Genomic DNA, 16086 nt, shown 5'->3' with positions numbered 1-16086 from the left:
GTGTCCTGATAACGAGGTTTCCCACAAAATTTGCATATATTCCGTGTCTCATCCGCTCTCTAGTAGATCATGCAGTTGTCAATACATACATCTATCACTTCATACGGTAGTTGAAGACCTGCAACAAGTTTCTGAACCTCGTAGTATGAACCCGGTGCAAGGTTATCCTCAGGTAGAATACCTTTGACAAAATCAGTAATCGCATCCATACATTCTTCAGCCAAATTATAGTCTGTCTTAATACCCATTAATCTAGTTGCAGATGATAAGACTGAATGACCATCTCTACAATTTTGATACAAAGGTTGTTTTCCTGCATCCAACATGTCAAAAAATCTCCTAGACTCGGGGTTTGGTTCTTCCCCTCTATAATGATCATGTACCATCTGCTCAGTACCTACACCATAATCTATATCCGTTCTAGATTCTTCTAACCTAATATCAGGCTGAGGTTCACTAACAGGCTGAGGTTCGCTAGTACTACCATATTCATAACCAGTTTCCCCATGAAGGTACCAAACTTTATAATTACGTGAAAACCCTTTCATATACAAATGAGTCCAAACATCAAATTCTTTTATAACCTTTTTATTATTGCAAGAAGAGCAGGGACATCTTAACATACCACTTTTTGCATCCGGTTGCTGTTGAACAAGCCTCATGAATTCTCCAATCCCTTGAACGTATTCTTCCGTAAGCAAATTGGTGTTCGGATCCAAATGAGGTTTATCCATCCACGAACGATAATAAACTTCTGAAGACATGATTTTCACGGAATTGTTATGACTAAAGAGAATGAAGAGAGAATGAAGTGTGAATGAGTTGAATGAAGAGGGGTTATATTTATAGGAAATTGCTTACGGACCTCTGACGACTTTCCGACGGAATTCCGACGGATGTAAAGCAGTCCGTCGGAATTCCGTCGGAATTGTCCAATCTCAAACGGCTATACAACGGTCATATATATTTGTCGGCAACGGTCACATAGTTCGTCGGAATTCCGTCGGTATTTTCCGACGGAATTCCGACGACTTTGCTCTTAATCGGAATGTCGTCGGAAATTCGTCGGAATATACCGACGAACTTCCGACGACTACAACGGTTACATTTTTTATCGGAATGTCGTCGAAAAGTCGTCGGAAAATTCCGACGAACCAAATTTGGTCGGAATTCCGTCGGAAATGGCCGACGGAATTCCGACGACTTAATTTTTTTGTATTTGGTCGGAAATTTGTCAGTATTCCGTCACAAATTTCCGACGACTTTGGTGTCCGTCGGAACCTCCGTCGGAATTCGGTGTGTTTTCTTGTAGTGTATAGATTCAGTCCAAATATTCAATTTACACAAATATATAAATTTTTAGAGTAAAGATTCGGATTTATATGTATTTATGTACTTATACCTAACGAAGATCTTTTTGTCAACCTAAACGAAGAATTTATGAACATTTTTCACAGGCAGCATCTATGAATCTAGACATTCGAATAACGTTGAATGTACTTTTTGTATATTAATTTACCAACCAATCAACGAATTGGTACCAAGTTAAAAAAACCGAATTGGTACCAGTGTTTTGATAAACAATATACCAAACATGTTTGTGTTAATCTATCTGTTTTTTTTTGAATGAATGTAAAATTTATTCAGTCAAAAGTCAAAACTGTATTACGTACATTTGGTGCTACTGTTTTATTTTTATACAAAGAATCAAAAAATCTGAGTTTCCATCAATCGCTTTTTAGTCTTCTCGTGACCCAAACCAAGTCATGAGATCTTCTTCAAGATATTTATGCCATTTGCCTTTTACTGCAAGGAGCTTCAGCTTGATTGCCTTGTCAATGAACTTGACCAGAACAGCCACATCTTCTGACATTTCACCATGCCTACGTTTCTCTCCCTCTATATCGTATGCACAGTTGCTTGCAAGCTGTATATGAGGAGGAACGTCTCCGTTGGATGAAGCCCGGGATTTGCTATAATCCCAATGAGATCATTTCAATCTGTAGTGTATCTGTCTCGCATAATATTCCCCACAAGCTTCTTCTACACCTGCTCTGAGCAGTGTTAATCTATCTAAATATTAAGTAAAATATAATCATTTGTCTATAAGATAAAAACATATATGACAACAACAAAAAGGAATATAAAAATGTCTCAAAGTTGAACATAAATCTATTCTATTAAAATAAAAGTCACAACTTCTATTTATTTGTGATTTTTTTTTAAATTGACATCTTCTAGAAAATCATATTTAATTTATTTCTAATTAACATTTTGGTGTCATTAAAATATCACATCTTATATAATCAATACATATAACAACTTCACCTACAAAACTGTTATAATTTTATTTTTACTTATAACACACTTGTTGACAAAAAAATCTAACAAAATCCTCCTAAATATTTAAATATTTTATATAATAATGCATTAATTAGTTTCGTAATTAGTAGTATAATATATTCAAATCAATGTTAATTAAGATTTTATTATAAAAACAAAATTTTGTATGCTATTTTCATTAACATTATAAGTATAGTCGATATTATATTAAAATAAAAATACTATATGAATTAAATATAAAATGATATTAAATTAATAAATTAACTTATTTTATTTTTAAAAAAACTTTCATTTAAAACATAATTCACCACTAAAATTTATTTAAATTTGTAAACCATGTATAAAATTTAGTAAAATAATAAGACTAAATTATTTAAAGATAACAATATATTTACATATAAAATCCTGATTTATACTAAAATTATAAATGCCAAAGTATATTTTTAAATACAACGAGAAAATATAAATGATCCTAAACAAATATATATTCTATAGTATAACTAAATAAATTTTAAAATTTATTTTGAATGGTTTTATCTATTTGATTATTTCAGATTATAAATTTATTTAAAACTATATTATTAGGTAATAACAATTAATAACAAAGCAAAATGTATAAAATAAATTTTTATATATTAATAATTTTAAATAAAAAGCTTAAAGAATAAAATTATAGAATTACATTATATGTAACATTAAAATATAAATCTTATATTTGAAATGTGTACGTATATCAAAGTTATACATTTATAAAATGAACAAAATACTCGCAAAGACGTGCGGTTCAAGTTAAAGTTAGTGATTTTTTTTTTTTTGTAACACTTTTTTTTTTTGTAACACAGTTAAAGTTAGTGATTAAATTGAGATTTTAATGGACCAATTAAGGGGAGGATTAAAATATAAGTTAGGAGTGAAGAAGGTCGCAATCAAAGACAGCTAAACACGAGCGTTGCGTGCTTGAAAGAGACACCAAGTTCTGTTTTAATGGGGGAGCAAACTTACTTTCACTTTTTCCCCACTTGATTCATTTGTTATTTTTGGCATTTTTATTTGTTGTTTTACATTTTTACTTAATTTTCCCTCACGTATTTTGTTTATTTCAGTCTCTTCCAGCAGCCCTCCAGGTGTAACTGGGCACACAATAGCTCGGCTTACCTTTTACCAGGTGTTTTTCTTTCTTTCTTTATATGCCCATTTATATCGTAGGATACTTGATTTTCAATAATATTTTAGGAGAGTTTTAATTTCTTATACAATATTTTTTTACTGGTCATATTAGTGGTTTTCTGATTCTTTTATTCTATGGAAATCCAATCAGTAAAATGTCTTTAGTCCTACTAAACTAATTTTATATTGAATTTTTTTTTTTGAAAAAATATCATTAGTGTTATATAATATATATTCATACAACTAGCTAAAAATACATTAACCAATTTATATAAAAAATATTATTTAATTTAAAAATCTGTTAGAAAACCCACCGAAATATATATATATATATATATATATATATATATATATATATATATGGCAGCCTGTTTTAATCTTTTTAAAGAATGATTATATTAATGACCAGAGAAAGAAAGAGACGTCAAAGAAAGGATCTCTTCTGACTCGAGCTTCGTTAGCTCTATAAATAATACATTTCTCCTTCACACTTTCATTGCAACTCAAAATCTCAACAAATAAAGAGTTTCTTTTTCACTTCCTTTTCTCTTCTTTAACTTCCTTGATTCCTGTATTTGTCTCTTCTTTGATCCAAAGGTTGCTGCTCTCTTTCTTCTCGACCAGGTTTACTCTTAACCGGACTCTCTTTCTCTCTTCAAATCAAAATCTCTTTGGATACTATCAAACGAAACTGCATAGATGGATCAAAAAGTAAGACAGTTTGAGGTTTGCACTCAAGATGGAAGCGTTGATCGTCACGGTAATCCAGCAATCCGAGCCAAAACCGGCAAATGGCTCAGTGCTATTCTCATTCTTGGTAAGTCTATCGATACATATATTTTATGTTCTTGAAGTGTTCATATATTTTATGTTCTTGAAGTGTTGTGTTTGAGATTCTAAAGAGATTTGTTTTTTTGATCATTACAGTGAACCAAGGGCTTGCAACGCTTGCCTTCTTCGGTGTAGGAGTGAACTTAGTTCTGTTTCTGACGAGAGTGATGGGACAAGACAATGCAGAAGCTGCCAATAGTGTCAGTAAATGGACAGGAACTGTTTACATCTTCTCTCTGCTTGGTGCTTTCCTCAGTGACTCTTATTGGGGACGCTACAAGACTTGTGCAATCTTCCAAGGAAGTTTCGTTGTGGTAAGTTTCTTTCAACACTACTCTGTGTTTTTAACTAGGGTTTGTTTCTTGAACCACAAGTTAACGTTGTTTTATGTGTGTTATAGGGACTGGTGATGTTATCTTTATCTACTGCTGCTTTGTTACTTGAACCAAGTGGTTGTGGAGTTGAAGAGTCACCGTGTAAGCCACACTCAACGTTCAAGACAGTCATCTTTTACCTATCAGTGTATCTGATCGCGTTAGGGTACGGTGGTTACCAGCCGAATATAGCTACCTTTGGAGCTGATCAGTTTGATGCAGACGACTCTGTTGAAGGACACTCGAAAATCGCGTTCTTCAGTTACTTCTACTTGGCTTTGAATCTTGGATCGCTCTTGTCGAACACCGTCTTGAGTTACTTTGAGGATCAAGGAGACTGGCCTTTAGGGTTTTGGGCGTCTACAGGCTCTGCTTTTGCAGGTTTAGTACTTTTCTTGACTGGCACGCCAAAGTACAGACACTTTACACCTAGAGAAAGTCCTTGGTCTAGATTCTGCCAAGTCTTGGTTGCTGCAACAAGAAAAGCCAAGATTGATGTGAACTATGAGGACATGAATCTCTACGATTCAGAGACTCAACGAACCGGAGATAAGAAGATTCTTCACACCAGTGGCTTCAGGTATAGATGATTTTTTTAAAGATTCTCTGAAACTATCTTCAAGATCAGCTTCTGACTCTCTTTTCTTGTCTAATACAGATTCTTGGATAGAGCTGCGATAGTTACGCCTGATGATGATGCTGAGAAGGTGGAGAGTGGATCAACTTACAATCCATGGAGGCTCTGCTCGGTGACTCAAGTTGAAGAAGTGAAATGTGTGTTCAGACTCATACCAATCTGGCTCTGCACCATTCTCTACTCTGTGGTTTTCACTCAGATGGCTTCACTCTTCGTTGAGCAAGGCGCAGCGATGAAAACAAACATCAAAGACTTCAAGATTCCAGCTTCAAGCATGTCTAGCTTCGACATTCTCAGCGTCGCCTTCTTCGTCTTCGCTTACAGGAGGTTTCTAGATCCTCTCTTTGCAAGGCTTAACAAAACAGAACCCAACAAAGGTCTCACCGAGCTTCAGAGAATGGGGATAGGTCTTGTGATTGCGATAATGGCGATGATATCAGCAGGAATAGTGGAGATATACAGGCTGAAACACAAGGAAACTGCTTCAAACTCGAGCTCGTTGAGCATATTCTGGCAAGTGCCTCAGTACATGATGATAGGTGCATCAGAAGTGTTCATGTACGTTGGTCAGCTTGAGTTCTTCAACAGCCAAGCTCCAACGGGGTTAAAGAGCTTTGCAAGCGCCCTATGTATGGCGTCAATATCGCTTGGGAACTATGTAAGTAGTCTGCTGGTTTCCATCGTTATGAGCATCTCTACAAGAGATGATTTGCCTGGTTGGATCCCTGGGAACCTCAACAAAGGACACTTAGACAGATTCTACTTCCTCTTAGCTGGTCTAACTGCAGCTGATTTCGTGGTTTACCTGGTTTGTGCTAAATGGTATAAGTATATTAAGTCCGAAGCAAGTTTCTCTGAGTCCACATCTGAAGAAGAAGTCTGAGTCAGAGAGTTTTGGGGGTTGCGCTGTGAAGCTATGGACAGTAAATATCCAAAGCTGAGCTTGTTCTGTCATATATTGGTCTAGTGGTTTTCTTTTGGGATACTCTTTTGTGCAAAGTTTTGTTAATGTTTATAAATAAAGACAAGTTTGTGCAATTTTTTTTTCTCACAAAATAATAATATGTTGGCTACTCATTTGATAAAACTTAGAACCAGGCAAAGCCTAAACAGTTTACTGATATCTACTGAGTAACTTACAGCCTGAGAAGAAGCCAAACAAGCATGCTTAGGTCTTCTCTTTGCCCCTCAAGCTGTGTAGCTTCTACTCAGAATGTCTGATAAAGTACACAAAAATCTTGAGTTAAAACATGTAATTACACAAAACAAAAAAACGCATAATCTGTCTCTCTGTGACTGGTTAACTATTTGGGGAACAAAAGGGAACTTGTCAAAGACATTGTCTATGCAGCTTTTAAAGTAAGAGGCAATGGAATTAAAATGCAGACATGATTTTTGTTAAGAGGATCTTCCTGAAGATGCCATCCGTTGCATGGACCGTTGAAAGTTTGGCTTCAGACGCTTGTTTGACATCCCACCGAACGATCTGAAGAACATCAACATGTTCTAAGAAATGTATCAACTATTAACAAATCTAGTTTCAATAATTAAAGATAAAAACAACAAACCTTGAAGATACTTGTCGTTGAAGCAATGGTCTCACATTACCCAGTGCTCTCTCAGCAGCCTAAAGATATAAAAAAATAAACATCAGACAAAGAAAACAATGTGACCAGAGTAGAGGCAAGGATTTAGTTGGTTTACATGCACTCTAGCTTTCTCCCATGTTGATCCAACTCCTTCCCCTAAAACACGTCCATTTATTGCAACCTGAAACACATTACAGAAAGAATCAAGAGGCGTCTCAACATGAGATACTGGTATAGACTGATAAGCCGTGAAGACATGTCATGAATTTTTTTTTTCTTTCAATCACTGCCGTCTAGAATTAAGAAGTTTTCTATCAATAATTTCAATTAAATTTGACACTGCGACTTGAAGAGCCAGAACGTGCTGGTCGAAGAGAACGGCGTCGTTTGCAAAATCGCTGATATGGGTTGCGCTAAACCGGTTTCAAACTCTGGATTATCCGGGTTCACGAGATGATGACTGGCTCGACCTCTTGGCCGGAGCTAAACGACGTCGTTACCGCAATGTATAAGATTAGATTCCCGGCGAGTCGCCGGAGGTTATATCGGAGAAAGGTAAGGACTTTCTGGTGAGTTGTTTGGAGAATGATCCGAAACAGAGGTGGACGGTGGAGGAGTTGCTTAAACATCCACATCCTTTCCTCGACGACGGAGAGTCTCGTTTGCAGAGCACGAGCACTGTGTTGGACCAACGGTTCTGGAGTTCATGCGAAGACTCGAAAAGTCACTGACCCTTTTGCTGATTACTCTGATTTTTGGGATTCACCGGCTGAGAGAATCAAGCAACTCGCCGGAGATGAGTTTTCGAGCGTTCCGGATTGGGATACGGTTGATGACGGCGGGTGGATTGAAGTGAGAGGCGACGTTCTTGGAGAAACAGAGAAACGTGTCGGTTACGTTGACGAAGACGCGGAAACGTCGTCGTCTTTGTGTTTCTTCTTGGATGTCAAGTAAAGAAACAACTCTACCATATGTGATATTTGACTATAGACAAAAGTCAAATATGTAATTGGTCAAAAAATTACGTAAAGACGAAGACCAGAGAAGACCCCGCGTGACGACTCTGCAGGGGTCTAGAATCAAAGCCAACGTTTGCTTACGACTAAGCCCACTCGGTTTCACAAAAAGAACCGACTAATCATCACAATACGGTCAACGTCCACCGTTTTATTTCTACAACACACATACATAGACCGACGATTGATGGTTTATAGTTCTACTACTCTTTAAAACATCATTTGACATTCCTACTTCGTCGACACCGACACCTAACAAATACAGTTTGATATTTTAAGTCATTGCCGTACGATTTTATTAGGTAACGTCTTTTAAAATTCGTTTAAACTTAAAAAACATTATATATTTTCCTCTTTTGGTTTGGTTCCTCGAATTCCTTTGTATTGATATAATATTTGCCTCTTTTACCAAGACCCATTTATAGAAAATTTCACCGATTTGATTTGAATCACCGAAACCATATGGAAAATTTCTTGAAACGAGGTAGCTAGGCTAGGTATCTTCTTCTTAATTTGGAAAACTTTCATTTTTTTTTATCGCCTTGCAACCTCAGATCCCAGTGTATATATATATATATATATATATATAATGTCAGTTTAGTTTGTGTTAAAACCCAGCCACCATTAAATCGAATATGGGGAATTCTGAATCCACTTGTTCTCCACAAGAAGACGATTGCAAAGAAGCCGAGACTAAGCTGATGGAGTGTGCGCTGGCTCACTTAACCCCCAAGGTTGTGGAAATCGGTACGAAAACGTTGGAGGAGGGTTACAAAGCCGCCTTCGATGCCGACGATGATAAGTATGAGGAATACATGAAAGGAGGTCCTTGCAAAGAATCATATATGGCGTATGTAGAATCCAGTGATAAGGATTCTCATGATAAGGATATAACAATGATGGAGTGTTTGGAGGCCCACTCTGATTACTATCATAAGTTTCTCGACTTCTACAATGGTGGTCCCGAACAAGTAATGAAGGAATTTGAATCCATCAATCCCTTCCGAGATCCTATTAGGGGTCACGAGTTTTTGGGAGATTGTTGCAAACAACAATACTCGGATTTTATGAATTGCTTCCTGAAGAATATCTAGCTTTTCTTTCAGTTTTTTTTCTTTTCTACCAATGCTTTATATATATTAATATATATGATTTCATGAAAATCTTTACAAATCCCTTGTCAAATTCTCGAAACGAGGATTCTTGGCAATCTTTCATTTAATTTACTCTCACCTTGCATTGCAAGCAAACTCATGTATATATCCCCTCTATTTATAACGTATAGAAGATGCCACATGATATTGGGCTACATACCCGATCTTGTGTGGGCTTTAGTTGTGTAACACTAGGCCTTAGGATATTGTCTTTGGGCCAAACTCAACAAAACTCCACCTTTTGCCCAAACCCAATAACTTCCTAAGTCTTTTCACTCCTTGTCTTCTTCGTAAAACATCATCACCGACAAAACACGCAGCACCGCATCGCACTTCTCACTCTCTGCCTTGGCTATCTTCAGACTCCACTCAATCCATCTAGCACACCTGTTTCCTTCGTTGACTCCGCAAGGTTAGTGGCTTGATTTCTCCTTTCTCTCCATTATCGAATGTGTTTCGAACTACATCATAAACTTTGAGAAAGTGACTTTGAGTCTCTGTTATCGTGCATGTCTTCTCTTGTCGAGTTTACAAGGAACACCACCTCGACCGTGATCCATTTTCTGGTGATGTGCCTTTTGCTGAGTCACTTGTCACTTGTGACTCCAACGATTCAGACTTCTCTATCTGAACCTCCACTGCGATTCTAAGGTAGCTCAACTCGACTTTTCCTTGTCGTAGTAGTAACTGTACTTTTTTTGGACAATTGATTTCAAAACCTCATCTTTACACTGAAGCATGACGGTTTGAACTCAGATTGAAGTCAACAGAGCTCCACATTTTTCTTTGCTTGCTCTTCGACTGTTTCCATAGTAAGTTTGTACCTTCTCGTATCGCTGTTGCCTAAGCAAGAAACTTACATTGACTTGAGTAAATTGCTTTCTGAAACTTGGACTGGTTTCTTGTGAGTGCAGATATACCCACTCTCCTTTGGCAAATTGCTCCACCTGGAGTGCGTGTGTGTTGATACGACTCCACCTTTTTTTTCTCCAGGTAACTCCCTTTCTCAAACACATTGAATGACAGCTCCTGTTATCTCACACTTGTCCCCTTGTGTGTTGTTCGGATCTTTTGCGAGATTAACTGTTCACTCTGGAGTTACCGGAGCTGTTTTTTTTTCTTCTCCTACTGGACGTTGAGAAGTCAACAGCAGAGCTGGAACTTCGGACCAGGTACGGTTTTAGTTAGCAAATCTGCAGGATTCAAATTAGTGTGTATCTTCTGTAGGATAACATCGCCTGCCTCCACTAGATCTCGTATGAAGTGGAACTTAGTATCGATATATTTAGTCCTTTCGTGATACACTGGATTTCTTGCTAGGGCTATAGCACTTTGAGAATCACAATGAATTGTTGCACTTGTCTGTTTGAATCCTAGCTCGTTGCATAAGCCTCTCAACCATATGCTCTCTTTAGCAGCTTCATGTAGAGCCATATACTCTGCCCCTGTGGTTGATAAAGCAACCACAGATTGAAGGCATGATTTCCATGATACTGTGTTTCCTCCTATCTTGAATGCATATCCGGTTACTGACCTCCTCCTGTCTTGGTCGGTAGCATAATCAGAATCTGAAAAACCTTCTATGATAAACTTAGAATCCTTCTTGAATGTTAGATTAAGATCAGACGCTCCTTGTAGATATTTCAATACCCACTTGACAGCTGACCAGTGCTCTCTGCTCGGCTTGCTCATGAATCTACTCACGAACCCCACGGCGAACCCCAAGTCAGGTCTAGATCTGACCATAGCGTACATGAGGCTCCCTACTGCACTTGCATATGGGATGTTCTCCATGTACTGCTCTTCAATCTTCCATTCTTTGTCAGTTAAGCTTCTTAGTTTAAACTGTGCTGACGTTGGGGTGGTGACTGGCTTCACATCCTGCATTCCAAACGTTCTCAAAACTTTCTCAATATATTTTCCCTGAGATAGGATCAATGTGCCTTTCTGTCTATCTCTTATGATGTATATACCCAAAATTCTTGATGCCTTTCCTAGATCTTTCATCTCAAACTCCCCATTCAATCTGTCCTTCAGTTCCTGGATTGTTTTCTTATTCCCTGAAGCTATCAGCATATCGTCAACGTACAGCAGTAGGTACACTGCTTTATCAGTTTGCGTGTCCCTGAAATAGACACACGGATCCCTGCTGCTCTTCTCGAACAGTTGGTGTTTCATGAAGCTATCAAAACGCTGGTTCCATCTCCTTGGCGACTGTTTGAGTCCATAAAGAGACTTTCTTAACACGCAGACTTTATTTTCATCTCCTGGTTTGATAAAGCCTTCTGGTTGAGTCATTAGGATTTTTTCCTCTAAAGTTCCGTGTAAGAAAGCTGTTTTGACGTCCATCTGCTCTAGCTCAAAATCCAGATTCACCACCACTGATAGCATGAACCTGATTGAAACATGTTTCACTACTGGGGAGAAGATTTCATTGTAGTCTATTCCCTCAGTCTGTGAATAACCTTTTGCGACCAGTCGGCCTTTATATCTTTCATCTTCAACTCCTGGTATGCCTGGTTTTAACTTAAAAATCCACTTGCAGCCTATTAGCTTGGCTTTTTCTGGTTTGTCTATCAGGTCCCATGTTCGATTTTTCTTGTGGGAATCCATTTCTTCCTCTGCAGCAGCCTTCCATCGTTTTCTTTCTCTACTTCTCATTGCTTCTCCATAGGATTTAGGTTCCTCTACCTCTAGATCTTCCACCGTGTTCAATGCATATGCTACAAAGTTTCCATCTTCATAGCGTGATGGAGGTCTAGTGTTCTTACGTCTTTCTCTGTCTCTAGCCAACACATACTCGTTAAGTGTCTGTTCTTTGTCTCTTGTCTCAGTTTCATCCTCAGCTTCATGTTTTGTTTCTGTGTCAGAACTTTCTGAGATGTCTGAGTTTGAGTCTTCTTTGTTGCTATTTTCTGAGTCAGAGTCAGAGCTGCTTGGTGTAGGACCTCGGATTAGATCATCACTGAAGGTTACTTTTCGTCTCCTCTTCTCCTTCACGACAATGTTATCTTCCTTTGGATTCTTTTCATTTTTCCTTTCAGTACCGTTGACATCCTTATAGATTTCTCTTTCATTGAACACTACATTTCTGCTGGTTCTACATCTTCTTTCTTCAGGGATCCAAACTCTGTACCCTTTTGTTCCGAAAGGATAACTCATGAACACTCCTTTTACAGCTCTAGGTTATGTTTTTCCTTCTTTCACGTGAACAAATGCAGAGCTTCCAAAACGTCTTAAGTGTTTGAGCTCTGGTTTGGATCCAGACCATACCTGTTCTGGCAGCTTGAAGTTCAGTGCAGCACTCGGAGACCTGTTGATCAAATACACAGCCGTAGATGCTGCCTCTGCCCAGAAACTCTGATCTAAACCTGTTTCAGCTAGCATACATCTTACCTTATCCATAATGGTTCTGTTCATCTTTTCTGAGACACCATTCTGCTGTGGGGTATAGGTGCAGGTTCTGTGTCTTTTGATACCAGCTTGTTTGCAGTAATTGTCGAATTCCCAATTGCAAAACTCCAAGCCATTGTCTGTTCTTAAACATTTAACCTTGCGTTCTGTCTGAGTTTCAACTGCTGTCTTCCATTCCTTAAAAGCCGCAAATGCCTCATTCTTAGCTCAGGAAGAAAATCCATACCTTCTTAGAGTAGTCGTCTATAAATGTTACAAAGTACTTGCAATCTCCTAGACTGTTTGGCGAAGATGGTGAGCCCCATAAGTCTGAGTGAACGTAATCCAGAATTCCTTTCGTAACATGTTTAGCTGGTTTGAAACTTTGCTTGTGTGATTTTCCCAGCACACACTCTTCACAAAACTTAAGTGTTCTTACCTCCTTCTCTGGTAAGTAACCTTCTTTAGCTAGGACATTCATACTTTTCAGACTCATATGTCCCAGCCTAGAGTGCCAAAGTTTTGTCATGTCGACCTCCTCCTTAGATATGTTTGCTTCTCCTTTCAACACAGTTCCTTGGAGATAGTACAATCCTTGATTATACTTTCCTGAGATTACTTTCTCATTTCCTTTGTAGAATTGTACTATGAGGTCCTTGCCCTCATATCTGCATCCTGACTTCTCCAACATACCATATGAAATAAGGTTTCTGCTCATACCTGGCATGTATCTTACTTCAGTAAGCACCACCTTAGACCCATCAGGATTCTGAATTTTTATTTTTCCTATCCCTTTGATGTCGCTGTGTGTGTTGTTTGCCATGAGCACCTTACCGCCATTGAACTCCCTCAGATCAAATAGGAATTTTTTGTCGGGTGTAATATGGAACGAGCATCCTGAGTCCATGATCCATTCCTCCTTTGTATCCTCAGTACTTACTGTTAGCACCAAAGGTTGCCTAGGCCCAGCAACAAGATTTGCGGTGTTGTCTTGTCTGTTTGATTTCCTGTCAGGACAATCCTTTTTCCAGTGGTCCTCTTTACCACAAATAAAGCAACCTTTGTTGTTTTTGCAGTTCCTTGGTCGGGATTTTGATCTTCCAAACCTACTCTTTGATCTTCCCTTCCAGGACTTTCCACTGCCTTTGTTTTGCCTAGATTCTGATCTTCCTCTATCCACAAACAGTCCTTCTCCATCTGACTTTGACAGTTTGCCACTCTCGATCAACTCTCTCTCTTTTGACTTTGCTGCACCAGTCACTTCACTTAAGCTTAAAGTGTCCCTCCCATACTTGAGGGTTTCCTTGAGTTGATCATATTTGTTTGATAGAGAACTTAGTAACAAGATAGCTTGTACTTCCTCGGTTACATCCACCTGAAGGTTGTTGAGGTCTGCAACCAGTTTTAAGAAATCATCTACATTCTCATCAATACTTTTAGAGTCTGACATCTTGAATGTGTAGAACCTAAGCTGTAGATAGATTCTGTTTGGCAGTGATGTTTCTGTGTAGAGTTTGTCCAATGTTGACCACATATCAGCTGCAGTCTCACAATTCTGAATCTTTCGCAGGACCTTGTTTCCAACGTTTAGGACTATCAGATCCTTAGCTTTCTCGGATTTTTCAAACTTGACTGGATCAATCCTGGGGGTAGTCTCCACCAGACCTGCTAGCCCCTTTTGAGGATCCTTCAAAAGCTTGTGGTCGGTTAGTACCTCCTTCAATCCTAGCACACCGAAGTGAGCTAACATCCTGACTTTCCATAATGAAAAATCACCGGTTCCTTCGAATCTGTCCACCTCGATTCTTGAGGTTGACATCTCCTCGTGATCACCTGTCCTTAGCCTCAGCTCTGATACCACTTTGTAAGGATTATTTAGTATGATCACGACTTAGGTTAGCTTCAAAGTAAATGACACAAGCGATTTAACGAGTTCCCGGCCTCTAGCACGGTACGTCTCGTGGGAGAACTCTTGCTCCCAAACTTCACTATGATCAAAGAAGTTTACAATAGTCTAGTCACTTATAACTTGTGATAGACTTTTAGGTTTACACAACACCTTGGGTTTTTCCTTTAGAGAATACAAGTAGGATAGAGAACCTTAGCTGGAACACAGTAGTTCTCTGTTGCTATTACTCTAACGCCTTAACTTTCTTTCTCTTGTGCAGCTCTCTCACGTGTAGTTGATGATCTCCTTCTCAAGCTGGATTTATATTAGACGTCTTAATCTTTTTTTCCAGCAACGACTTCTACGGTCTTGAGTTTATCCAACCAATGTGTGCGCTTTAGTTGTGTAACACTAGGCCTTAGGATATTGTCTTTGGGCCAAACTCAACATTCTATTGCATCAAATATAATTGAATCTGGATGTGCTGTATGTAGCATTTTTTTCCGTGAAATTTTCAGCTATAGAGATCTACAATGAGGCCATTCGAGATTTGCTTAGCTCGGATGGTGCATCCCTTAGGCTACGAGACGATCCTGAGGTAAATTTTTATGGTTCTTACCAGAAAGGGACATTGGTTGAAAAAGCCACAGAAGAAACTCTGCGAGACTGGAACCATCTCAAGGACCTTCTTTCTGTTTGTGAAGGTAAAACCCACCTCAAAAGTCTAAAATCACTTTGTTTTACTATGAAGTAGCCAATAATAGATAATACTGGTCTGAAAATCAGATTGTTATTCAGATAATGTTGTCTCAAAAGTCAACTTACATGTGTCTTCGCAGCACAAACGTAAAGGTTGGTGGTTGTTGCAGTTTTGTTTAAGGCCTACTCTTTCACGCCTCCTTCCTTCTTTCAGAGTTCGCGTAGCTGAAGAAAAAGCATGCCTACGCTTTTCTAACTATCCGATCCTATCTGTCCGTTCTTTTAGCCATTGAAATTTATACTTTCGTGAATGCTTTCGGTGGTGACCCTTTCACAACAACAAAATGCAGGAATAGTGGAGATATACAGGCTGAAACACAAGGAAACTGCTTCAAACTCGAGCTCGTTGAGCATATTCTGGCAAGTGCCTCAGTACATGATGATAGGTGCATCAGAAGTGTTCATGTACGTTGGTCAGCTCGAGTTCTTTAACAGCCAAGCTCCAACTGGGTTAAAGAGCTTTGCAAGCGCCCTATGTATGGCGTCAATATCGCTTGGGAACTATGTAAGTAGTCTGCTGGTTTCCATCGTTTTGAGCATCTCTACAAGTGATGATTTTCCTGGTTGGATCCCTGGGAACCTCAACAAAGGACACTTAGACAGATTCTACTTCCTCTTAGCTGGTTTAACTGCAGCTGATTTTGTTGTTTACCTGGTTTGTGCTAAATGGTATAAGTATATTAAGTCTGAAGCCAGTTTCTCTGAGTCCACATCTGAAGAAGAGGTCTGAGTCAGAGAGTTTTGGGGTTTACGCTGTGAAGCTATGGACAGTAAATATCCAAAGCTGAGCTTGTTCTGTCATATATTGGTCTAGTGGTTTTCTTTTGGGATACTCTTTTGTGCAAAGTTTTGTTAATGTTTATAAATAAAGACAAGTTTGTGCAATTTTTTTTTCTCACAAAATAATAATATGTTGGCTACTCATTTGATAAAAC

At 38.5% G+C, this 16086-nt stretch overlaps 1 protein-coding gene and 1 long non-coding RNA gene across 4 annotated transcripts; one reads left to right on the top strand and one right to left on the bottom strand.

Annotated features, from left to right (window-relative positions):
• The first annotated feature begins 4020 nt into the window (after positions 1 to 4020).
• LOC106311358 (protein NRT1/ PTR FAMILY 7.2) lies at positions 4021 to 16054 on the top strand. Of its 2 annotated transcripts, XM_013748563.1 has the most exons (5): positions 4021 to 4327; positions 4438 to 4655; positions 4742 to 5295; positions 5374 to 5806; positions 15453 to 16054. In XM_013748563.1, exons 1-5 carry the CDS (start codon positions 4210 to 4212, stop codon positions 15879 to 15881), a joined length of 1752 nt encoding a protein of 583 aa, XP_013604017.1. In that variant the 5' UTR covers positions 4021 to 4209; the 3' UTR covers positions 15882 to 16054. The 2 variants fall into 2 exon arrangements, with proteins under 2 accessions (XP_013604017.1, XP_013604010.1); XM_013748556.1 differs by lacking the exon at positions 15453 to 16054 and having other exon boundaries at positions 5374 to 6421.
• On the bottom strand, positions 6384 to 7863 carry LOC106311388. Of its 2 annotated transcripts, XR_001264008.1 has the most exons (4): positions 7057 to 7863; positions 6921 to 6979; positions 6741 to 6838; positions 6384 to 6569 (listed from the first exon to the last, which is right to left on the bottom strand). It is a non-coding gene; the product is annotated as an uncharacterized LOC106311388 (long non-coding RNA). The 2 variants fall into 2 exon arrangements; XR_001264007.1 differs by lacking the exon at positions 6384 to 6569 and having other exon boundaries at positions 6595 to 6838.
• Positions 16055 to 16086: the final 32 nt, after the last annotated feature.

Source organism: Brassica oleracea, chromosome C1 (genome assembly GCF_000695525.1).
Source record: "Brassica oleracea var. oleracea cultivar TO1000 chromosome C1, BOL, whole genome shotgun sequence".
Lineage (NCBI taxonomy): Eukaryota > Viridiplantae > Streptophyta > Magnoliopsida > Brassicales > Brassicaceae > Brassica > Brassica oleracea.
The sequence above is the reverse complement of the archived record's forward strand: the minus strand, read 5'-3'. Positions and strand labels throughout refer to the sequence as shown.

Coding starts and splice junctions, on each gene's coding strand:
- LOC106311358 (XM_013748563.1), top strand. CDS start 4,210: ATGGATCAAAAAGTAAGACAGTTTGAGGTTTGCACTCAAGATGGAAGC. Junction 4,328..4,437: donor CAGTGCTATTCTCATTCTTG/GTAAGTCTATCG, acceptor TGATCATTACAG/TGAACCAAGGGCTTGCAACG. Junction 5,296..5,373: donor CTTCACACCAGTGGCTTCAG/GTATAGATGATT, acceptor TGTCTAATACAG/ATTCTTGGATAGAGCTGCGA.